The sequence below is a fragment of the Myotis yumanensis genome, unplaced genomic scaffold (genome assembly GCF_028538775.1).
Source record: "Myotis yumanensis isolate MYYU_CA2020_CCGP unplaced genomic scaffold, mMyoYum1.0.hap1 SCAF_9, whole genome shotgun sequence".
NCBI classification, from domain to species: Eukaryota; Metazoa; Chordata; class Mammalia; order Chiroptera; family Vespertilionidae; genus Myotis; species Myotis yumanensis.
Genome location: NW_027223760.1, coordinates 17,806,926 through 17,833,461, shown reverse-complemented (window position 1 = coordinate 17,833,461; position 26,536 = coordinate 17,806,926). Strand labels below are relative to the sequence as shown.

At 39.6% G+C, this 26,536-nt stretch overlaps 1 protein-coding gene across 9 annotated transcripts in view; it reads left to right on the top strand.

Annotated features, from left to right (window-relative positions):
* CADPS2 (calcium dependent secretion activator 2) overlaps positions 1-26,536 on the top strand; it is a 497,767-nt gene that overhangs the window by 100,173 nt on the left and 371,058 nt on the right. For all 9 annotated transcript variants that reach the window (XM_070423807.1, XM_070423806.1, XM_070423804.1 and 6 more), the window contains exon 2: positions 4,158-4,271. In XM_070423807.1, the coding sequence (XP_070279908.1) occupies positions 4,158-4,271 (114 nt within the window). The remainder of the gene's footprint in view (positions 1-4,157; positions 4,272-26,536) is intronic.

Sequence of the window (26,536 nt, the reverse complement as noted above, 5' to 3'; positions counted from 1 at the left end):
TGCACAGTTGCTATCATAATGTATATTAAATATAAGTTAAAATTTGTGCAGATAGAAAGTGTCCTGTGATTTAAAACCTAAAATGAATGAAGTAGTATAGGTTGAAAACACTTTTTCACCCCCGCCCCTTTTTTTTTATCTGTCCAGTTCACACATTTTCTGTCTGCATTTGGAAGCAAATTCAAATGCAAGTTCTGATTTTGCCTGTGTTCTAGTAGTGGTTTATTTTGCATACTGTGCTATAACTAGCTTCCTTCCCCCAGATATTTGAAGATCTTTTCATATCAGTATATAAGGGAGTTTTTTAATTCTTTTTATAGAACTAATAGTATTACCATTGTTTGAATTCTGTAATTATGAAAATTTAGGTTGTTGGCTTTTTGTTGTTGTTGCCTTAGGGCTGAGGTGAGGGATGGGTAGCTGTGGCTGTGCTAAGAGCCAAAATTAACCTAAATTAATTGCAGTTCCATTCAAGCTTTCCCCTTTAAATTGCAAGCCTTTAGTAGACTCCAGACTACAGAAATAGTTACACCAGGCAGACACTGCCAGTGCTCTGGTTGAGACACATTTCTGATGCTCACCATTCCACCATCTTCCCAGAATCCTTCCCCACTCATGTAGATTTAATCTGCCTTTTTTGGGGGGTTATGAATTAAGTTAGGCTTTCATAGTTTAGGAGTCATTTCTCTGAATGTATTCATTTTGTCAGTTTTTCTATTGGATTATTGGTCACATTGTTATCAATTTCTAGTATCCATGTGTTTGCAAATAGCTCTTAGTGACACCTCCCCCCCCTCCACCACCGGCTGAGATATCTCTCTGGGACTTCAGTTGCCCTCTGTGGGTCACGTCTCTGCCCCTTCTACCAGTCTCTATGCCGGCTCCACCTTCGGTCCTTGGGTATCAGGGTTCTCTCCTGTGAGTTTTCCGTTGATCATTCAGGAAGCCTTCTCATATTTCAGTTGTAATTCCAGCTTGTTCCTGGGAGCATGACCATGCAGCATCCTCCTACTCTGCCGCCATTTTTAATCTCCTGCAAATAGCTCTTTATGGTATGAATTATAAGTGTATGTGTATATATATATATATATTGTTTTCTTTAGTCTTTTCCAATGATTTTACTTTTGGTATTAAATAAATTGTTTAGGTAATTAAATTTATTACATGTGGATTTTGATTCATGGGTAGAACGTTCTTTCTCATACTAGAACGTAAGGAATTTTCCTTTTTCTTTTTTTTTTTTCATTTAGTATCTTTACAGTTTCATCTTTTTACATTAAACGTTTAATTCATTTGGACTGTAACCAGAGGTGTTATGCTCCAATTTAATTTCTTCTGTGTGGCTGCTCATAAAGGTATTTTATAGGACATTTCTGATTATATTTGTATCCATTTGTTGGGTATATTCCATTGGTCTCCTTGTAGGTGTAACATGCAGCTTATTTTGATCATGCAAACAGCATGTAAAGAAGTCTGTTTCCCCACTATTGTTCCCCACTGCTAGATTTTAAATTTCATTTCCTTTTTTCTCCCTATCTGTTTATGTGGCAGTGGGGACCTCTTCACTATACTAACAAAGTCTCCATTTATTGAGTATTTGTATATCACTGTAATATTTTTCACTTTATATCTTAAATGTAACTGCAGTAATTTTTATTAATTGAAAAGTTGAAGCCTGATATTTATCCAGGTGCCTCTGGCATGTTTTGTGAACGTGCCAACATTGGACTTTCCAAAAGGTGGGAGGCTCAAATATCCTTTCCTTGGTTTGTACCCATGAAATTTCCATGCCATAATCACCAAAAGTAGCTCATAGATACAATGGCTAGTTACACACTGGTAAACTAGAAATTGCCAAGATTTAAAGGAATTTTTAAAGAACATAACGTCTGATGAGAAAAAATTGAATGAAGGAATCCACTAGGTTTTAAATGCCTTTATTTATGAAATGAGGGGGTTGGGAAAAAAGATAGTTAAGGTCCCCTCCAGTTCATTGTTATTCCCACGTACATGTCCATCTCCATTATTTTGTCTGGACACTTAGTTTGTTTGCAAGTTGAAGCTCTTCTTGGCAGTTCTCAGGGCTTGGCAACTAACGCGCTCTCAGCTGTCTCACTCTCAGCAATTGCTGTCCTGTTTCCATTTGGTCTCTTTTGTGAACCATGCTTAGAGAGCACAAGTCATGGACTTAATTTGCCTTGCTAGCACACACACAAACACACACACACTCCCTGCTTTTATTCTCCCCATAGTGTAGAAATGGAGAATGGAGTAAAATGGTGATGTTTCTGCATTTCAGTGTGGGTTAGCTTTCCCTAAAGTGAAGGCTGTAACTTTAGTAAAGAAATGGAATGGTCTTCTCTCCATTGCTCAGGGCAAGAAGTTTTCCACATTGGGGTACAATAGGACACTCCTTCATCAGTCTGTTACTACCAGCAACAGTGTCTTTACAAACTGTCTCATTTGTTAGGCTCCTAAATAAAATCCATCTTAGAAAGGGTTTGTCTCTCATATTGAATGGCATCTACACTAATAAAAGACAAACATGCAAATTGACCATACCTTTGCTATGCCTTAAGCCACGCCCACCAGCCAATCAGAGTGACTATATGCAAATTAACCCAACCAAGATGGCAGCCAGCAGCAAGCAGGAGGCTTGGTTGCCCCAACGACGGAGGAAGCCAAGCTTCCCACCTACCATGGCCCTGGCTCTGAGCTCCACTCAAAGCAACAAAGTTTCAATTATAGAAGATAAATAAACCCCAGATACCTGCTTTCAGCTGGCAGCGGCCACGGAGCTGGAGCCAGCAGGCGGCTTGGTTGCCCCTGGTGATGGAGGAAGCCAAGCTTCTCTCCCACCTGCCCTGGCTAGCTCTGAGCTCCTCTCAAGGATACAAAGTTTCAATTATAGAAAGTAAATAAATCCCAGAATAAACAAGAAAAAAAGGAGAGGCTGGGAGCTTCCGTCTCTGGGGGTGGGGGTGGGGGCTTGGCCAGCCTGAAAACGGCCCTCAGCACCTCACCCAGACTGGCCAGGCACCCCAGTGGGGACCCCTACCCTGAAGGGGGTGTGACCAGCCTGCAAACAGCCATCAGCCCCTCACCCAGGCTGGCCAGGCACCCCAGTGGGACCCCTATCCTGATCCGGGACAGCCTTCAGGGCAAACCAGCCGACCCCCACCCATGTACCAGGCCTCTATCCTATATAATGAAAGGGTAATATGCAAACTGTCCCTAACACTAGAATGACCGGGAATGACTAGTCACTATGACACACACTGACCACCAGGGGGCAGACGCTCAATGCAGGAGCTGCCCCCTGGTGGTCATTGCGCTCCCACAGGGGGAGCTCTACTCAGCCAGAAGCCAGGCTGACAGCTGCCAGTACAGCAGTGGTGGGAGCCTCTCCTGCCTCCTCAGCAGCACTAAGGATGTCTAACTGCAGCTTAGGCCTGCTCCCCGCTGGCAAGTGGACATCCCCCGAGGGCTCTCGGGCTGCCAGAGGGATGTCTGATTGCCGGCTTACGCCCAATCCCCCCAGGGAGCGGGCCTAAGCCAGCAGGTGGTCATCCCCCGAGGGGTCCCAGACTGTGAGAGGGCACAGGCCGGGCTGAGGGACCCCCCCTCAGTGCACAGATTTTTGTGCACTGGGCCTCTAGTTTTAATAATAAGCCTTTTGAAATGATTTAAACTTAGTTCACATCAGCCTTCTTTTTGAAGCCAAGTCATACCAGTTTGATTAGACTTTCTAATCTTTTAAACATTTGATCCTCAGTTTAGTTTCAGATGTTTCACATCTCTCTGTAGAATCCAGAACTGGACTGAGTTCTTTAATAGTCTGGTGAGGATTGAGCGAAATGGGAAGATTACTCCTGTCCTGTTCCTGTATGTCTTGGGATTGGTTTTATCAGCAAGACTATGTTGTTCTTTCTCCAGTTAGCAATTGTAAGAAAATGCTTCTGCATGAGCTAATATGCCCTCCCTCCAGTGAAGGAGTCATAAGTATAAATAGTAGGACTTTTTAATTTTTATTTTTCTTTACCATAAATTTAATTCTAGGTGTCAAATCTAATACACATGTAACAAATATAACATTTTAGAATTACATTTCATGGATTGGCAAATTTTTCAGCTACTTTTCTCTCTTTTTTTAATAGCTTAATAAGCAACAATTGCAGTTACTGAAAGAACGATTCCAGGCCTTCCTCAACGGGGAAACCCAGATCGTAGCTGATGAAGCATTTTTCAATGCTGTCCGGAGTTACTATGAGGTAAGTGGGAAGAGGTCTTTGTTTTTGACATTCTAATATTTTATTATTATTTATTTTACACTTATTTTATTTTTAAATGTCATTGATTTTAGAGAGGAAGGGAGAGGGGGAGAAAGAAAAACATCGTTGTGAGAGTGAAACTGATGGGTTGCCTCCTGCATGTACCCCAACCGGGGATCGAACCTGCAACCTAGGTATGTGCCCTGACCAGAATCAAACGCCTTGCGACCTTCCAAGGTACAGGACGGTGCTCCTACCAACTGAGACACACTGGCTAGGGCCTGATGCTTTATTCAAGATTTTTAAAAATGGATTTCCCACTTTAAGAAACTCACTGGAATAATAATAATAAAAAAAAGGAATGAGTTTGCAACTTTTCTGAAATCATTGTCAACTCTATTTTGTAATTTAAAAACTCTGATTCCACAGCCTGGTTTTTGAGAGATAAACAGAATTAAAAATTATTCACATCTCTGAGGAGAAGTAAACGGTTTAGAAAATTTTTTTGGCCATGATTGATATAGCTGAATATAGCTATCTTTGGGTCCACATGTCTAAATTATCCTTTTTAATTGGGATTTCAATAGTAAATTGCTGTCTTTTGTCATTTTGTTCCCTAAGCTTTATAATAATTAAGACCAGTAACTAATTTCAAGAGGATAAATTGAATGTCATTTCTTCCTGAAGGAATAATATTACAAATGCCACGTTGCTGTTTCTTCTGATTTTATTTTGTGACTGACTCGCTAGGAATTCTCTGTGGATTTCCTATGAGCACGTTTTCCTATGAGCTGTTCAGTGAGTTGCCAGTGGATGTTAGAGGGTTCCCTTTTTTTCCTAAGCATTTCAGATTATTTGGTGAATGGATTTCTTTCATTGTGCAGATAACTCTAAGCCTTTCAGCTGAAGAAGCAACACATGCAAACATATATTTAGATTAGTAAAAAATAAAAAATGTGGAGACACATGTGTAAGAACTTTCCTGAGATGGGGAATAATATATTTGCATGAAAGCACAGTAACTGGATGTACAGAAAATTGGTTGAATTTGTAAATCATTGATAATATGCATCAGAAGTTGTTTAATGCACCCTGAGGGAGGTTTACATTACCCTAAGAATTGGCCTGTTGAATTGGATGGAAGTATAGACATCTTGCTTACCATATACATGTACGGCATGAATCTCATGGCAATAGTTGCTGTTGTCTGAAGTGAACCTTGACTCAGAATATCAACAAATATAGGACCTCAAAATCTTAAGTATAGGATGTTACATTTCATCTTGCAGGACTCAAAGCCTGAGTCTTTGAGCCAAAGACTAGCAAGATGAAATATTGCACTGAATCTTAAAGGATAATATGCAAGGGCCTTTATTTGCGTCCTGTAATAAAACAAAAGTGAAAAAGTCTGTGTTCAGGATGAAGGAAATATGGCTCAGAGGAGTAATTTGTATAAAAAGATGTAATTAAAAGAAAGCACTGAGCTCATTTTTGGTTTTGGTAAGTTGATGTGGCACGCTGTACATGTTAACATTAGGAAAATTGCCAACTAGGTGAGGTGGATGTGGGAGCTCTCCGTACTATATTTGCAACTTTCATGTAAATCTAAAATTTTTCCAAAATAAGTGTATTTAAAAGAAGTAATCATAATGTGATAGGGCCACAGTTGCGTAAAAGGCACACTTAAGCTGTGTCAATGAAAATACTGTAATTCCGAGGAGGGGAGCGTGTCCCATTGTATTCTATATGAGGATTGTGTTCTCTTCTGGGCATGATATATAAACAAAAAGATGTGGACAATTTAGCGTTGTCAGGTTTAAAATGTATTACTTGTAGATTACTTGAAGGAACTGGAGATATTTAGCCCAGAGAAGGTTTAGGCTTGGGTTGTATGCGGGACCAAGAGCAAAATTAGGACCAAGATGGTAGGTGAAGTGAGGAAGATTTCAAGCTAATACCTTCGGAATTTGGTTGCACTGGCCACATGCAGAATGGACTGGTGAGTGCAACCTGACTGGTGGCCGGTTCTTGGCTGCGCTTCACGGGCTCTTGGGAAGCACACTGCACATGCATGTCCCAGAGCTCGGCTAGACTTACTGAGTCCAAATTTCAGAATCCATACTTTTATTTATTACTTATTTTTAAAAATTTGTCTTTATTGTTGAAAGTATTACAGATGTCCCCGCTCCCGCCCTCATTGCCCCCCTCCACCCCACTCTCCCCTCTTCCCTCTGAGAATAGTCAGTCTGTTGCATGCCTCCATGTTTCTAGATCTATTTTGTTCATCAATTTATTTTATTCATTAGATTCCACATCTGAGTGAGATCATGGGATACTTGTCTTTCTTTGGCTGGCTTATTTTGCTTAGCATAATACTCTCCAGGTCCCTCCATGCTCCCCAGATGATGTTCTTACAACTGGTAGATTGCTAAGCAATGGAATTAGATGATTGCTTGCTAGGATTGTTACAAAGAGATGTAGTATTGAAGAGGCCACCAAGGGTTTTCTATTCTTCTGGTAATATTTCCAGCCGGTGTTTACTTGGGAAACTATATCCAACTTGTCTTAGTGCAACCCTCAAAGCGCTGTTAAGATTTTGATCTTAGTAAACTGGGGAATTATTTTCAAAGTGGCATATAGTTGGTACTCAATAAAGTCTTGAATGAGTACATTTTGGTGGTTAAAAAGTTGCTTTTCAAGAGTTTTTCCCCCCAAAGTTGCTTTTTTTGGGGGGAAAGTTGGTTAAAAAAAAGATGCTTTTCAATTTTTTCCCCTTTTCTTTTTTGTTGTTGTCATTAATCTTCACCCAAAGATATTTTTTCCATTGATTTTTAGAGAGAGTGGAAGGGAGGGGTTGGGGGAGGGGGAGGAGAGAGAGAGAGAGGTGAGAAAGACACATCGATTAGTTGCCTGGGAATCAAACCCTCAGCCCTTGGCGTGTGGACCACTTAGCAGCACTGGCCAGGACAATTTTTTTCTCTCTTTAATGATATTTTTGTATACCTTGCAATGACTAACAATGCTAGTAGCCTTAACTATTAATTACCTTTAGGTAGCATTTTTATAGTTTACCAAAAAGACCTATTTTTTTTCTTCCAATATCTCTTTTTGATAGAGTGCAAGTATTACTGCCCATATATTACATAAATAGAAACTAAAACTCAGAGGTTAAATAAATTGGCCAATGTTTATATATTTGATAAGCAGCTGAATTAAATGTGGACCCAGAGTTTTGGACTCTTTCTGTCACAGTTGCCATTTTGAATACAACTGTACCAGGTGCTATGTGAAACACAGCAAAAAGTATTTTTATTCTTTAGTATAAACCTTTTAAACAGGTAGAATTATTTTCATCTTAGAGGTGAAGTGACTTGTGCTCAAAGCTGCATAGATATTTAATAGCAGAGCTAAGAACTCATCCACTAAGACTTAACAACAGATTTTTTGGTTCCATCCAAGATCTGTGAAATCAGAATTCCTGGCAATGGAGCATCTGAATTTTGAACTTGCTAACCTGGTTGATTTGATTCACACTATGATTGAGAAAGGTATTGACTTAGATCTCACAACTTCTGGAATATATTCCATGATGGAGAGCCACTTCTGTCCTGGTTTCCATTGTATTGCAGTATGTAGCACTCACATGCCTTCAACAAATACGTGTTGTGCTAAGTGAATGAGTATTTCATCACTTATTGCTCTATGTAAAAACTATATCTTTGTTCTTTACTCTTATTTTCCCATAATTCTATGTTTCTGAAATATTTCAGTTTTGCTATGGAATTTATTTTGCTTATTAGTTTCTCATCTTCTTAGTTTCATGATTTTGTATTTCCTTGAAGATGGCAGATACTTCAAAGCATGGTTGGGCTATTATGTTCTTTCTAAACTTGTATTCTGTGAGTCCTCGATCTTTTTTGTCTTTAATTTTTTGAAGTCTTATTTTTTTTAGGTTGTTACATATTGTTCACTGTATACAGCTGTTTTCAACTATTAACCTATCAGTGATGATTTTCTTATTTGTTAGGCTGAGTTGCCTTTAGCTGTGATGGCCATTTCTAACCATGAATATATATATACCTAATAAATGTGTATTATCCCTTTAGTTGAAAAATACATCTTCATACTCTGGGGATACTAGTTTTACCAAAGTCTGTGTTGGCTATTAATTTTTTTAGCTTTATAAATCCTATTTCTTTAATTTTATGAATAGCTTTTTTCATCTTGGTTGTAGATTTATATATCCTACGGTAAATTAAAAGAATTATCTGCCTGTTCTTACATTGCTTGTACCTTCAGATATTTGGCCTATTTTACTTCTCTTTAATACCTGGGATCTTAGTATGTGACTCAAGGTATTTCTTTTTCTCCACTTTATTTGACCAAGATATCTTCTATATTAAAAGTTAAATAGTTTTTTTTAAACTAGGTCCTTATAGGATTGGATTTTTCTGGGTGTTTATATGTGGTGCCCACTTGGATGTGTGTCTTTGTATGCTTATATCGGTTAATAAATATTTACTGCGAGTACTATTCAGCATGTTATGAGGAAGCATATACTGTGAAGATAATGATTTTATATGACTATATAATTTCTGTTGTGTTATTTTTATTGGATGTCTTGTTTGGTTTAAATACTGACTTATAAAGTAAGAATAAGAAATAACAAATCTGCTCTTGAAATTTCATCCATCTTTTTCCTCATAAAGTTAGAATAATTTGGAAATAAAATGGATCCAAGCATCCGGATCATCTATCTAGGCAGACAAAATTAATAGAGAAGGACCAGAACAAGAAAAGAAGAAAGAAATGACAGGTAGCATACATAGCTGATTAATAAAAGTTAGCAGTTATAATCTTGATAATTTTATGGTTGCTAATTGTCATTAGATTCTGCTTTACCTTCATCTTTTTTTAAAAAATTGTTTTCATGTTCTTTTCCCCCCTGCAAGTGACTCATTGTCTGGAGGAAGACATAAAACGAACACACATTCTACTTGCTTTTTCTTTCTGACCATATCTTTTTGCTTGCTTTTGCTTTTCAATTTAGGAAACTTCAGCTGATTCTGTGGTTGGGTAAACATAGGTTTACTGCAACATATTATTTTCCAACTTGTTCTTCTCATCAGTTGTCTACCTCTCTTTCACAAAATTCAAGTGATCTTCACCCAAATATAACCAATGACTATAATTTATAACAGATAGTGAAAAAGACGGTACATAAAATTGTGTACTAGCTGTTTTCAGCATAATGGAAACATTCCAATTCAGTTATTATGCAAAAAAATAGATGTTGGAGCTTTACTTTTACTTTTTGGTGGTTGGCTTTGTTGACAACTTTTCAGAAAGGGTGTGTAGTTTTTTTATTAGTGCCACGTGTCCTTCTTGTCTTGTGGTTCCAAACAATGGAAGAGAGTAATGGAGATATTTAATCTTTTAAAAATTACAAGGTGTTGAAAAAAAGTTTACATTCCAAGTGGAGACTGCACCCCATTTTATTATTGTTTTTTAAAAAATCTTTATTGTTCAAAGTATTACATATGTCCCCATTTTTCCCCCTTGATCTCTTCTATCTCGCCCCTGTCCCCCCGCCCTGCACCCATAGCCTTCACCACATTGTTGTCTGTGTCTGTGGGTTATGCAGATATGCATACAATTTCTCATTTATTATTGTTTTTGGATTGTGTTTTCTTATTCATAAATCATTGGTGATAGCAGTTTGCATCAGAGTTCTTCCTCCCCCTCCTCATTCCAGCTTCCACCTTTCTTGTATTAATAGCTCTGTGAACCGCATGTTGGTGTGCACTCATTTCATTGCTGTGCACCTGTTTCCCACCCCATTGAATGGGGAAGGTGATCTCGGATGCTTCCTCTCATTGCCCACATCTAAGTTAATTTGTTTCTGTTTCTCCTTTTCCTTGGCTTGCATGCTCTTATATTTCCAAATGTAAAGAACACAGAAAGGAGCATGGCTTGATTCTATCATTCCAGGAGAAATCTCCAGGCTATGGTTTTTGAATTTTTGTACACATTCATGAAAAAAAGAAAAAACACGAAGGACCCTATGTATCTTACTTCCTAGTCCAGGATGCCCAGGAACTTGATTGCATTGGTCAGTTTCTTTCTCAGGAATATCTGGGACAGCTTCTCACCACCAGCAATCACTTTGGTATCATTCCTTTTCTACTGCCTACTTTCTTTGTCTAACTGACGGTGATCGGCAAACTCATTAGTCAACAGAGCCAAATATCAACAGTACAACAATTGAAATTTCTTTTGAGAGCTAAATTTTTTAAACTTAAACTGCATAGGTAGGTACATCATTATTAACTTGATTAGGGTACTCCTAAGGCTTAGGAAGAGCCACACTCAAGGGGCCAAAGAGCCGAATGTGGCTCACGAGCCGCAGTTTGCCGACCACTGGTCTAACATTATCAGACTCTTAAAATTGATTTACAAATTACGTGCATTTGTTTAGTGATTGGCTTGTGAAAAATGAGAGCCTTTTTAAGGCATTTGTTTTATCTTGTTTTATGTAATGGCCTTACCTCCTTAGAACTGAGATGCACAACCTGTGTGTTACTTAGTCTTGTGTGTACAACCTAGAGCAGTGATGGCCAACCTTTTCAGCTCGGCGTGTCAGCATTTTGAAAAGCCCTAACTTAACTCTGGTGCCGTGTCACATATAGAAATTTTTTGATATTTGCAACCATAGTAAAACAAAGACTTATAATTTTGATATTTATTTTATATATTTAAATGCTTTTAACAAAGAAAAATCAACCAAAAAAATGAGTTCGCGTGTCATAGGTTCGCCATCACTGACCTAGAGGTAAAGGGGCTGGGCAGATCTGTATTTAAATATTCCAATGAGAATTTCTTTATGATTTTACTTTGGAATAGGAAGATTTGCTTTTCATATTCCAAGGGATGTTTGACCAGTCAAAATCTTTTCTACACTTTGAAATAATGTCATGAAAAAGGTCTGTTTTTTCATAGGGAATTGATGATCACTAAGTAAACCAAGATTGGCAGCCTGTGGCAGGAAAGTTTTAAAAAAAGGTCAACACATTCAAAGACGAAATCCAGTGACCGGTAATGAGAAGTGAGGCTTTAAATTTGCATTGAGCTCTGCAGATCACATTGTATTTATTCATTTTTGATATTAGCCGTTTTGTTTGACATCACATTTCTTAAAGTCTAAGATTGGCATTTTAAATTTAGTATTCTGTACGATTCTGGAAAATGTATTTTCGAGTCTGAGATTGCTGTTTCTATTTAGGGTCCTTTGCTTTGTGCTGCCTGTCATTGTGTTTTGCAGAGTTGCCTACATTCTTGATGACATCCACTTTGTGATGAAGACTGGATAATCCACCAATTGTAGAATTTGGTTGCTTGAAGACAGATGAAGAAATCATCCTGTTCGAGTATTTTCCTCCTCTTTCTTCATGTACTTTTAGAAGAAACTGACTTTTTCAAGCCCCCCTAGCACATTTGTGGCAGAGGGCAGGGTTAGACCTCTGTTAACTCTCAAAATTCTCTTTTCTCCTACGTCTACATTCTTATTAAAGGATATTGTGTCTACACAGTGGGCTGGGGTGAGTAGATCCAGTATAGATTTCCTGTTTGACCAGTGATCTGGAATTTTAACCCAAGGCACAAAGAACAGAAGCGCACGTGGTTTACCTCTCCTGGCTTCCCTCTGTAGCATTCTCGAATTCTCTAAACCCAGTCATGAGGGAGTGCTGAATTTAGGGTTCCCTTGCGAAGGGGACCCTGGCCAGACCTGAGGAGCTTCTTTTGTGCTGTGCGCAGTCTTTGTATACTTTGGCCTGATGCCACAGTTCAGGAAGAGTTTAGATATATCTAGGAGTTTATTGCCATGAGGCTATTGATTGGAAACAGTGCTTTTACTAAATTCAGAGTCAGCAAAGCCACATTCTCTGTGAGGGAGAGTGCCAAGTGGTGTTTAGAGGGTCTCTGAGCAGAAGCACTGCTGTGTAAGCCCATTTGTTCACAGATTACATTTAGTAAGACTACTTCATTAATACAGGACATGCTCTTTAACTTTAAGTGTCTTTCTTGAGGAAGTTGCTTAGTTTCATTTATTTTACTTCAAATTAATTATCTTGTTACCTTAAGGTTAAGGAACATTTATTTGAACAAGTATAGTTAGTTCTTTGCCTCATTAGGCAAACGACCTCTTCTGTGGATTGTTTTTTTTTTGTTTCAGAAAGTTCTCCCTAATTTTAGAGTTAAAATTTTCCTTTATTACCTTGGTCACTGTTCAACTTCTAAAAGTTTCCAGGTGTAAATAATTCCATTTCCCTGGCTTCCTTTACAAGCCTGGAAGAGTAATGAAGCTTTGTGTGTGTTTATAATTGTTGTTGTTGTTAAGCCTCCCCGGAGGATATTTTTCCATTGATATTATTATTGTTGTTATTATTATTATTGGTAGTAGAAGGGAGGGAGGGTAGAGAGTGAGAGAGAAACATCAATCTGAGAGAGACAAATCGATTGGTTGCCTCCCACACACGCCCTGACCAGGGCCAGGGATCGAACCTGCAACCCAGCTTTGTGCCTTTGACTGAGAAATCGAACCCAACACCCGTAGGTGCACAGGCCAGCCCTCTAGCCACTGAGCCACATAGGCCAGGACGCTTTGTGTGTGTTTAAATGTCACACTCAAGTCAGTTAAATGCATTTCTGTTGCTTCTATCAGATACACTCAATAGACACTTTATCATTACACTTCTATTTTTGAAGACTTTATCTTTTCTTTGGTTTTAGGGGTGAAATCTTTTGAGGAATCATATGTACCCTTATTAACTTAGCCCCAGTGGGTGCTTTGTTTCACCCTGGTATATTTAAAGCTTTTCTCTCTCATAATCATAAAAATGGATAGAATAAGCTCTTAGAAAGCTTAAAGCACTACATAGGTCAAATATGCAAGACTATGACCTGCTAAGGTAGTCATTGATCATCTTTTTCTCAGTTCATTTTTGTTTTAGCTTATATAACTTAATTACCTTTATAGTAATCATCTTAAAAATAACGATTGAAAGGCCTGTTTTCATTTAGTACCCCATAAAACACACTAAAGATGTGGTCTCTACTAATTAATGCTTTGCAGTTTAAAAAATGACCTATTTTTGTCACTGAAGTTACCTCTAGCATGGTTAAACTTGTTTTAAGATCATTGGGTGGAGCATCCTTTTCCATACAGATCCAGGTTTGTGATGGAAGTTTTATCTAAATGTAGTTGAACTGGTGAGGCAAGCTTTGCTGCCTTGAAGGATAGCAGTTTGAAAAACAAAATTCAAGCTTCTAGGAAGTGCCTAATATTTTTAGCCAAGGGAATAATATCAAATTTGCATGCATTTACCTCATAAACCTTTGACCATCTATTTTATGTTGGATGCTATTGCAAGTGACCTCCCAGGAACATGAGTTCTGTCTTGCTCTTAAGTGCTCGATATTCTATTAAGGCACATTCCCAACATTCCTAGCCAAGATATGAGGAGGGACCATGATGAGTCCTCTGAGGGAAAATTCAATAGCTTCAGAAAGAAACGGATTAGTTATAATTTACAGCTGAGATTCTTCATCTGGATAGAATTCGGGAATCGGTGAACTCAGATGGGAAAACATTGCGCCTTTATTTTCTCTAACTAAAATTTAGCATTTTCCTTTCATTATGAATGTAGACAACAAACTCTAGTACTACTAGCAGCATCCATGGCTTTATCGCCAATTGAAGTCCATATATTTTTGTATTATGTATTTTATTGCAGCTATCTGAAATGTTGTTTACGTTCACAAACTACACTGAAGCTATCGTGCACTTAAAGCTCTCATTATATCTTGTTGATGACTTATTAAAGATGCACATAAATTTCCATAGCACAAATTTTTTCTTAAAAATATCTTTATAACTATATTTCAGTAAAACTGCTTTCCTTCCGAGATGCTACGAACTTCATTGTATGCATTTCAAAGCATTATACTTCGGAGGGATCCATAGACTTCACCAGACTGCCAGAAGCTTCATGCTACAAAAATGGTTAGAAATCTGACTTAAAGGACTTGTAAAGGCTTTGTCACAGAGGAAATAGAGTTTAAACACAGGAAAGAAAAACAGGCAGAAACAACTGTTTTATTTCTATCTGGGTTGGAACGCAAGCCCTAACATACCTTACCTATGTGATTCCTGGAATTAACTTAACTCTGCTGCGCTTCATTTTCTTCACCTGTAAAACAGATATAATGTACCTACCTCCCAAGGTCATGAATGATTAAACCAACTTAAATCACTAAGCACAGTGCTTAGTGTGAGCTGATATTATTATTGCCTGAAGTATTGCTTTCCTAAAAGTATCTGCCTATTTTTTTTTTTTTTTTTGCAGAATTGAACACTTAATTCATGTTGTCACATGTATTGCTTTCTAATAAGTTTTTTTTTAGAACAAGAAACCATGGCTTATACAGTACTAAGCATATCTAGACTCTAAGGAACCCTTTTTTCCCCCCCCAGTTAAACAGCTCATCTAATTAAACATTCATTTAAGTGCTGATCAGGTACTGCCTGGGGCCCTGGAACTATAAAGATGACCAGGCAATGTTTCTGACCTCAAGAGTCCACAGTCTGTAACCAGAGGTCAACAGAGTCCTGAGCCCCTGCTGTCTGCCACTCCCCAGCCAAAAAGCAGTGACAGGGATTGGGTTATAAGTGTGCGTTTAATAATATCATATTGCAGAAGTCTGGGAAGGTGACCAGTAAAAACCTTAATATCCATCTTTCCCTTAAGCTTGTAAGGAGAAAGCTTATATCGGGGAATTGGGGAAAGGGGATGGTAGAGGGTACAGGAGGGTTGCTGGTGATTTGCAGTCCTGGAATGTGAGTTCCTGTGGGGTCTTGGGTCTTGATGAATGTCTTTATTACTGGTCCCCGGAACAGGATGGTCAGCATTCTGAAATCGCTGAAGCGGTGATCGAGTGTGTGTCATCCCCGAGTGTCTGAGACCTAATCAATCAGCCCCCACATTCTTGGTGGCCAGGCCTCTAAGTTCAGGGCTGGCTTGAAAGTCTTGTTACTCTTGCCTGGTCAAGTGAGAACTGTAACAAAATCTCAGCCAGAACACAAGGTTCAATGTATACAATTGATTAATCAATTACACATTCTGTTAGTAAAAGGGCGGGAAATGAGAAAGGAAGAGAACTTTAAAAAATCATATTTTTAGTTTACCCTCGTACCCCTATCAAGTTGGATGGGGGAGAGACAGATGTATAACAGTTGATTATAAAAGTCACCCTGGCTCACTTTACCATCTTGGAGTAGGGGATGGTTGAGACCATGTCACTCTTTGAAAGTTTTCCCTTTTGTGTTGAGCAAACCCAGCGGACTTGAACATGTTGACACCTATCTCAGAATGGAAATATTATGTACATAGAAACGATATTATGTGGACTTCTTATGAAGCAGTGAAAATGAAATAAGATTATGTGCATTGATTTACCACAATGCCCAGCACATATTGCATTTTAATTGGTAATTTTTCATAACCAGAGAACTTGCATGCACTTATGCATAACCCATGGACACAGACAATAGTGTGGTGAAGGCCTGGGGAGGGGGTAGTAATGGGGAGGAGGGGGCCAATGGGAGCAAATAAAGAGGGAGATATGTAATACTTTCAACAGTTAAGATAAATTAAAAATAATAATAAATGGTAACTTTTCAGATGAACCACAGGAAACTGCCGATACCTGACTTTTTGATAAAATAAAGGCAGCTTCCTATGGATAAAGCAGTAGTATTTAAAGCAGCAGCAGTGGGTGGTTTTGTGTGGTAGTGATCTTGTGAACATTTGTCATTTTGAATCTAGCTGATTGACTTTTATAGGAACATGACAAGGATGCGGGTCATTTTTAGGGGCGTACTAGAAGCTGTACTAGAAGATGCCTAAAGGTTCCCCAGCTATATCTCCCTATAAGGTATCATCACATACACTTTTATGAGACCTTCAACTTTATTCACTATCACGTTATGTAACTACTAGGGGCCCAGTGCATGAAATTTGTGCACGGCGGGGGTGGGGAGGGGGAGGAGGTGTCCCTCAGCCCAGCTTGCACCCTCTCCAATCTGGGACATCCCTCTCGCAATCCAAGACTGCTGGCTCCTAACTGCTCACCTGCCTGCCTGCCTGATCTCCCCAACTGCCTCTGCCTGCCTGCCTGATTGTCCCTAACTGCTCTCCCCTATTGGCCTGATGTCCCTAACTGCCTCTGCCTTTGCCCCTGCCACCATGGCTTTGTCTGGAAGGATGTCCGGTCTATCCAGCCTAATTAGCATATTACCCTTTTATTAGTATAGATATATTTTTAACAACAGTAATACTGGTTTATGTGCTTTTAATTTTGTTTCCAAATGTTTGGTATATATTTCATCACATTTAGAAATTAAAACTAACTGGTACTTAATTTAGTGAGATTATTGTGGTTTCATTACCACATACATTTATTGTCTTTAAAACAGTTTACTCTAGACTGGCTAATTAGGGGCCTAGTGATACTCATATTTGTTTTATTTCTACTCGGCCAACGTTTGAGTGTCCACTGATTATGTGGACTCGGAGTAGTCCAGTGCTCCAAAATTAGGGGGAAATCATGCAGCGTTGAATTCAAGCAAAGTGTTTAGGAACCATTATTTTGGTAATTGTGGTTTTCTATTGCAAGATTGCTCCTTTCTGAGCAAATTCTGTCCATTTGAGATGCTTTGTACATGCTTTTATCTTTTAACTTACAACAAATAGTTGCAGAAAGGAAATTTTTTCCTCCTATGGCCTTTAATCTCTACATCATGATGATGAAGCAGTATGTTTTTTTTTTCAGTCACCATAGAATATATTTAATCCTTTATATACTGCTGAGAGTTTAGCTTCACTACTGAGTTTTGTTCCAAAAATTGCATCACATACAAGAATTTAATTTCCCTCCTAGTTTATCTTCTACTTTTCTTATAAAATTATATGCACATCTGATGATGTAGCTTGGACAGGTATTAAATTAGTGATGATTATAGAATGCTATAAAGGGCCCTTCAACAGGTATTAAGTAGACTTAACCTCTGTTCCATGTATGCTAGGAAGAATGATGGAGACCAGCCTTCCCACTCTCACTCACTGCTCAGTGGTCTTTGTTTTTTAACTTGACTTCAGTGCATGTTCTGGTGCAATCACTGATGAACTTGGCCCCCCCTCTTTCCTAAGGATAGTCAGAGGAAGATGATTTGAACAAGCCAGGGAGCAGAGAAGAAGGGCTATGTTTGGGGACTTCCTGCTTGCTCCCCTCCATAGAGAGCTCCAGAGATCTGTCTAGCTGGCCCCTTTTCTCTCTCACTCCCTCCTCCCTCCTCCTTCCCCCACCTCATCCTTCTCACTCCATTTCTGGGCCTGTTTGCAGAGCTCTGCCTAGTTAGACTGTCCCTCCAGGACATCTTAGGTGACGGGGGTTGCCTCCTCCCACACTTGAAGAACACTGACTTGCCTGGTTATCAGCAAATATACGAGGGGGGCTGAGTCCATGTATCATGGAGGGATTTACACCTTGGTCTTTCTTTTACTTAGCTCTTTAAAACTGTGTACACTTCGGCATAAGGTGGCAGTCCCTGAAAACTTTATTATGGAAACAGTAAGTGTCAAGTGATTATTACTGTAAATACCGCAAGGTTGGAGGAGAAAGCAGGATAGAGCGCACCATGGCCTTAGATTGTTGGCCAAAGGCTCTCGAACCGAGCAAGAATTCATTTCATTGTTTCTATTCGCTATTCTACCAAACCATCCACAGGTTGAGAGGTGGTCAGTGCTTCAGCTTCTCTGTTCACGGTTTTTTCTCCTTCCTGTGAGTGTGATGCGGGAATCCTCGGATTATGGGTTGATCAGGTTTTTTTTCCCCCCAACTCTTCTACCTTTATGTCTTAGTCCATTCAGATTGCTATAACAAAACACTGTAGACTGGATGATTTACAAACAACAGAATTTTATTTCTCACAGTTCAAGATTATGATTCTGGAAGATTCAGTCTGATGGCTGACTTCCTGGTCCGCAGATGGTACTGTGTCTTTATGTGGAGGAAGGGACTAGGGAGCTCTGTGGATTCTCTTTTCAAAGAGGGCTAATCCCATTCTTGAGGGCTCTACCCTCATGATCTAAGTACCTCCCAAAGGCCCCACCTCCTAATACCATCATACTGGGGCTTAGCATTTCAACATATGAATTTGGGGAGGTAACACAAACATCCAAATCTTGGTGCCTTATTTAATCAAACTTCCTCATGCATACCTGACTGGTTAGGGATGGAAAAAGAAAACTAACAAAATCTGGGGTTACTTGAGAATAATGTACACATCTTTCTTTTCATTATCCTTCTCCTGTTCAGAAGGTTCTTGTCACCATTATTTACTTAGAGAACTCTGCCAGTGTTCACTGATTATATCCTCTAAGTCAGCGGTCGCCAACTGGTGGTCCGTGAGGTCCGAAAAGTTGGTGACAGCTGCTCTAGGTAGCTCCACTGCCCCTCCCTCTTCTCTTCTTCCTGCCTCCTCCTTTCACACTCTCCCCCCATCCTCTGCCTCTCTTCTCCTTCCCTTTTTTCCTTCTTTCCCTCTTTTCCATCCCCCTTTCCTCTTTTCCTTCTCCTTTTACCAATTCTTGTGATTTTTCCGTGTCAAAGAATTTCCATATATATAAGAATATAATGGGGAATCCTATATAATAAAAGCATAGAATGCAAAGTATCCCCTTGACCGAGAGGTTGTCCAGGAGTTCAACCAGGGGGCAGGGCTGACTGGGGGAAGGGAGGGAGGCCCCGGCCGGCAGCTGGCAGCTGGCAGCTGCTAAGGACCCTACCAGTGCACGAATTTTGTTCAATGGGCCTCTAGTATTGACATAAAGTCCTACCTTAGTAAAATTGACATGTGTTTTTTTCTTTTAAATGTGGGATATACCACTGTTGAGCTGAGATAATGAAGTAGTATTTCAGTATTTTCTGCCCAGTAATTTTTCCATATGGGGAAAATGATTATACTCTATCCAGGGTACATTCTTAAATATAAGGCTCGTTAGCCAAAAGATGGAAGGGATGGAAAAATTTCAGTTGCTAAATGTTGTATAAGAAGATTATCTACAGTGGAGTGTTTTCTCTCCCTAATCTTAAAAATACATTATTATTACTATTAACTTTTGCATATGAAAAAGTTAGCTATTATCTTTTAATTTCCAAGGTAACTTTCAGGTGGGAAATCTAAGCAGTATTGTCTGTGAGCCATTTGTAGTCAATATTCATTGGGAGAAAAGACTTCTGCCACTATTAATGTCAGCGTGCCTTATAACTGTGAAAGTTTTTATATGGTCTTACCCATTTAATATTTTTTGTTTATTCAGAATTTTAATAAATCCTATCAGTGAGAACTATTTATGGCCTGTTTATGTCTTCGTATCTTTAATTTACACATTTTTGAAGTTGCCAGATTTTTCTGGCATTGCTGTTAAATATCTGTCATGTTTGATTGTTTGGTGGGACCAAACTGAGAAGAGGGAGAAAACTTCTTAATTGGGTTATGACCAGCCTATTTGGAAAATTAATGCAAAATGGTAAATAGTGATAATGCCAAATATGAAAAGCCAGGATCAGTTATATCCTGATTTCAAAAGTATGAATATACAGAGTAGATAATATTGGGAAAGATTATTCACACTTCAAAAAAGTCTTCATTTTTTTATTTACTTATGAAGTTCCCTTAAGTGGCAAATTGTTTTGGTATATTGAAAATGTATGTTGAAGTTTTATTTTCTCTTCTAGTAAAATGAAAGGCATGTTCACATTCCAAGTAGAGACTAAACTCCCATTTTATTTCCTTTGGACACTGAGAGACTATAAGTAGACTTACACTATTTCAGATCAGGTTTTGTGCCCCAAGTGTTTGCTGCAAACTTAAAAAAAATTTTGAATAGTGTAGAAGAGATTACGGCCCCTAGCAAAATCGACGGGAACACACTCAGATGTTGTTGCTGATGTTTCTGTTAGTGCTAGGGTGGCTGACCTTAAAAGCTTTGTTGATACCTTACCTACAGCATGTAAGATTTTTACTTTGGAGCTTTTCACTGGGGTTGTTTTTTACAGTTGAACAACTTGCTTTCCGTCACAGATTGTGTGAGAAGTTTTAAGGCTTGTACTGTGGAGAATTTTTACCATGGCAGATAGGTCTACCTGGCTGTGTCTGTGGGAAAGAAGTTTTCTTTAGATGCAGGACTATCCACTCCAGGCCTTACTCAAAGGAGCACGAACTCAGTTTGAACTGTAAGTGAGCCAGCCACACAAGTGGCCGTGGTACACAGGCTTGGAATAACACTGGTATTTTTCTGGGCATAGGTGTATGGATGAGAGAATCTTTTCATGTCTTTCAGGTATTGAATACTACCTGCTGCTTTCAAGTTGCAAGGCACTGACATCCTGTGTGGCTTATAGAGGAGCCAGACTTGGTTCTGTAGGGAGGAACCTCCTCTAGGAGGCAGGATTATGAGGCCTGACCAATCCTAACTGGAGACAGTGGATAGCCCAATAGTGTCTGCTCACTAAAGAGTGATGTCGTACCATTGGAGAGAACTCCCATGCCATTCAGTATTGGGGGTGGGTGGGTGGGAGGAGAATGAAAGGGGTTATAGAAGTTAAGAGGATATACATATATATGATGGAAGAGATCAAGAACCTCAAATAAAATGTGATAACAAGGGCACTCACCATTGCAAAGAAGGAAGTAGTGTCTTGAATGAAATTCTTAAAGTGGAGGTTATGTCCATAGATGGATTTTTCTATCCATCTGGATTTACCCCCCCAGACTTGGTAACTTTGTAGTGCCAAAATTAGCTTCTTGATGGGAGTGCTCATGTTCACAGGTCATAGATTCAGAGTAGGTGCCATGGACTAACTGAGTAGCATCTTGGCAAAGCTAAAATCAAGGCTCTTTTATTTTTTGTTTACTCTTTTTAACTTATACTATTTAATCCTCACTGTAGTCTTTGCTGAATATACTTTTGCCTGATGTATTGCTGAGTATTTAATTCTGTAGGTAATAGCCACACAGAATATAAGTTATAAGAAGTAGAAAGAAGTAAACATGATAAAAATGAAAATAAAATAGAAATTTAAAAATACTAAAGAAATAAAACTAAAATTGAGTTATATGAGAAGACCTATGATACAAATACTACCATGATTGATGAAAAAAATGAAAGAATAACACACAACCACAATCTATAATAATAAAAGCGTAATATGCTAAATAGACCAGACATCCTTCTGGACAACCTTCTGGAAGAAGCTGGGGCTGCCAGTGAAGCCTGGATCCCAGGTGCCAGAGGGAAGCAGGTGCTTGCAGCTGGGGGAAGGAAGGCCTACTCTTGCACGAATTTTGTGCATCAGGCCTCTAGCAAGGAATATAAAATGGTTTTAACTACAGATAGAATAATTTTTTTAAATAATAAAATTACTTTGAACATCTTGGCTGGGTAGCTCATTTGGTTTGAGCATCATTCTGCTATGTCAAGGTTATAGATTCGATTCCTGGTCAGGGGACACATAAGAATCAACCAATGAATGCATAAGTAAATGGAACAGAAAATCAGTCTCTCTCTGTCTCTCTCTCTCTCTCTCTCCCCCCCCCCCCCCCCCTCTCTCTAACTCTCTCCCCCTCCCTCCCTAAAATAAAATATAATGAAGAGGTAATATGCAAATTAACCCTCATGCCCTCACAAGATGGCTGCCTATGACCAGGTTGGCAGGGTGGTTAGTGAGGGATGACCAAACGACTGAACAGCAGGCTGTGTAGGGTGACTAGGCCAGCGGGGGGGCAGTAAGGGGCGACCAGGCTGGCAGAGGAAGGCAGTTGGGGGCTACCAGGCCGGCAGAGGAAGGCAGTTGGGGGCTACCAGGCCGGCAGAGGGGGCAGTAAGAGGCAACCAGGCTGGTGGGGGGAGCAGCTGGGGGCAACCAGGCTGGTGGGAGGGGGGTTAGTTGAGGGCGATTAGGCTGGGAGGGGGTGCAGTGAGGAGCGACTAGGCCAGCATGGGGAGCAGTAAGGGGTGACCAGGTTGGCAGGAGGGGGCAGTTAGGAACAACCAGGCCAGCAGCAGGGGGCAGTTAGGGGCAACCAGGCAGGCAGGCAGGTGAGTGATTAGGAGCCAGCAGTCCAGGATTGTGAGAGGGATGTCCGACTGCCGGTTTAGGCCTGATCCCTGGGACATTCCCCAAGGGGTCCCGGATTGGAGAGGGTGCAGGCTGGGCTAGGGGGACCCCCCTCCCCCGTGTACTAATTTTGTGCACCTGGCCTCTAGTCAATCAATAAAAAGACTTTGAACAGCATTATGCCAGTACATTTGGAACTTAAATGAAGTGATACTTTTTTTGGAAAATAAAATTAATTGAAAAAGAAATAAAAAACCAAATGAAAGAGAAAAATATGACTATGTTAACATGACAAAAATGGCATTTAATAAAATTCAACATCTGTTCAGGATAAGAATATTATTCAAGATAAAATGAGCACAAGAAAGAAACTTCTGAATATTTATCAGAAATGTAGAGAAAATATCATAATTAATGGTGAGGCTTTCAGAGGTTCCCAGAACCTCTGAATGTGACTTTAGATTGTTGCAGATGTAATAAAGTAGAGTGGGCCCTTAATCTAAGGAGATCCTTATAAGAGGAAAAGAGAGAACACAGGGAGAGCACCCTGTGAGATGAAGGCAGAGGCAGATATTGGAGTGATGCATCTACAAGTCAAGAGCCAACAAGGATTGCTGGGAACCACCATGACAAGATTCTCAGAGCCTGCAGTGGGAGCCACATTGCCAACACCTCTTGGTTTTCCATTTCTAGCCTCTAGAACTGAGAAAAAGAATGATTTTGTTTCAAGTTATCCAGTTTATGCTGCTTTATTACAACAGCCCTAGGAACTGAATACATATCCAAAATGTTAAGGTTCTTTAAAGTTGGGTGACGAATACATGGGGGTTATATTATTCTCTCCATATTTTTTTATATTGCATCCTAAAACTAGTTAAAAACTAACTCCCACTAATTTGATTGAATTTTCTATAATGAACTTTTTGATGGAGTTTAAAAATAAAATAGATGTGTGCATAGTTGGCAAAATGAGCAGTAACAACTGTACATTTCCTGCGGTCAGTTAAGGGTTTCAAATATTTTTAAAAAGTTGGGGGAGGGCAAACTCAGCATCAGAAAAGTTGCTCTTGGCAAGTATCCAATATGGAAAATAATTGTGCATCTGGACCTAGTTATAAAAAACAAAGGTAATTAGACTACAAAAATATTCACATAGCCGTTGGGGTTGAACCCTAGTTCATCTACTTAATTAGCTAGATGGCATTTAACAGATTATTTGCTTGGCTTGGGTTTTCTCATTTATAAAATGGAGATTATTATATCTACATTATTGCATTATTGTGAGTATGAAATAATACATAAAACATTAAGCATTCAGTAAAACTCAAATTGAAGCTTAGATTATTGTTAATAGCAATAGCATTGTAAATTACTGTGGTTCAACAAATTATAAAAGTGCTATACTTGAATTACCAGCTAGGACAGCTTGTCCATTAATTACCTTGTGAGTAACTTTATTCCTGTGTATGGCATTCAGAACTTTTTGCTTTAAGTGTTATTGCTGATACGATGTTGGGGCTTTCTTTGGTGTACCAAAAAGTATAAAATTAATCTGATATAGTTTCCTCGTGGTAAGGACCATTTGTTCCGGTTTGCTCTCAATCATTACACCATACATAGCCTTCCGTCTTGCATATATGTGTTTTTGTTAAGACATTAACATAATAAAACCAGGTTTTGTGGAGCTCAGTCTCTCCAGTTTCTATAATTGTTTCAGCTGTGGCCCTTCTTGCTTGATTTCATTAAATGATTGCTGAGAGAAAAGTATTGAGGACATTTATCAAATAATTTAAAATGAAAACTTAAGTAAAGGTGGGATGTAGAAATTCAAGCTAAAAGTTTAAGACAATTAGAAACAATTCAGAAGTTGAAGAGAGGATAGGAAGGTGAATACCTTGTCCATGTTATCTACTTGGAGGTAAAGAGCTTCTCATCCAGAGATTATTTTCAGGTTAACTATCACTTTCCCTCTTGACTTATATGGATTTATATATCATTTAGTTTTCCCACCTGCATAATCGCTGTTAGCATAATCTTAATTAAATAGACATTAGAACAACAGTAATTCAACTCCAGGTCTTGCCCAGAACTAGATTTTTATGTGGATTTTACAAATACTTTTACTTTCTCACATGATGATAACCTCTTTTCCTTAAGTCTCAAATGACATTTTGAGTCATTGGTGGCATGATTGTTCTTGCAGTTTGACATGGATTAGTAATGTAACAATTAGTCGGTGAAACATGCTTCTTGGTCTGGACTCCTGGGGAGGCTATGAATAACAGTGGGGCATATCAGGTCCTTTTATGCCACAGAATCACCTTCTATATATATAAAAGGTTAAGTGACCATCCAACCGGCCAGTACCTATTATGTGCACTGACCACCAGGGGGCAGACACTCAATGCAGGAACTGCCGAGCTGTGGTGACTTGGCAGTGGTGGCTCTTGGGTGATGCACCCCGGAACCAGAGAGGAGGGAGCCCGATTCCTTCTGAGCCAGCGCAATTCCACTTTCGGCTGTGGGGTATGTTGTTCCTGGGGCACTGTCGGGCCCTGAATCTGGTTTACTGCACACTTGCGTTTGCATTCTACAGCCTGACAGCAACTTTGCAGAGTGCCCTCTCGCACTCCGGGGCACCTTGGGAGATGTTGGAGAGCTGGTTTCGGCCCATTCCCCACAGGCCAGGCTGAGGGACCCCTTTCGTCTGCAGATGCCCTTAGAGCCACAGCGTCACCCTAGGTGCAGCCGGCCAGGGAAGGGCCGTGGGAGGTTGGCTCCAGGGCGTGTCCGGCCCAGCCCCGCCAGCCACCACTGGGACCGCCTGCATTAGTCCCTGCACTGGAGCCAGTGTGCAAGCTGGAAGACCTGAGCGAGAGTTTCCTTATTCTCCCCTCCCCCCCTTACTCTGCAGACACCCTTTGAGCCATGGCACCGCCCCAGGAATTCTAATTAATTTCCTTTCAATGTGCATGAATCCATGCACTGGGCCACTAGTTGTTATATAAAATCAAATAAGTAATTGATTTTACACAAATTAGTATACTAAGCTCTGGATAAAGAGAAGGGAATATGGCAAAGTCCCAACTCAAAGAGCTTATAATTGAGAGACAAAAGAACCTTTATAAGAGGGAAGAAATAAATTAACACTGTTTTCAATAACTGCAGGAAAATATCACAGGGCAGTACATAATTTTTTAAGGATGTAGAAAAATGAGCAACAAAATAGTCCTTATTTTAAAAAATGTTCAAAGTGCCCAGCTGGCGGGGCTCAGTGGTTGAGCATCGACCTAGGAACCAGGAGGTCACGGTTGGATTCCCGGTCAGGGCACATGCCTGGGTTGTGAGCTCAATCCCCAGTGTGGGGCGTGCAGGAGGCAACCCATCAATGATTCTCTCTCATCATTCATGTTTCTATTTCTCCCTCTCCCTTATCAGAAATCAATAAAAAAGTTAAAAAATGTAAGAAGTATTTTATTTTTAAAAATTTAATTCTCAACTGAGGATACGTTTATTGATTTTAGAGAAAAAGGAAAGGAGAGAGAGAGAGGGAAAGAGGGAGAGAAAGAGAGGGACAGAAAGAGAGGGAGAGAAAGAGGAAGAAAGAAGAGACATCAATGCATTACCTTCTGTACTCGCCCTGAATGGGGATCAAACACAACCTCTGTAGATGTGCTGTCGGGCAATCAAACCTGCAATCTTTTTAGTGTACTAGATGACACTTCAACAAATATATTTTTATTTAAATATATTCTTATTGATTTCAGAGAGAATAAAGGAGAGAGAGAGATAAAAAACATCAGTGATTAAAGAATCATTGATCAGCTGCTTCCTGCACACACCCAACTGGGGATGGAGCCCACAACCCAGGCATGTGCCCTGACCAGGAATCCAACCAGCGACCTCCGTGTGCATAGGACAACATTCAACCAACTGAGCCACACTGGCTGGGCTGTTTTTATTTTTAAATGTACATATAGTACATGCAGTTTTGTTCTTGTTTGATTTCAAGATTTATTATGTTA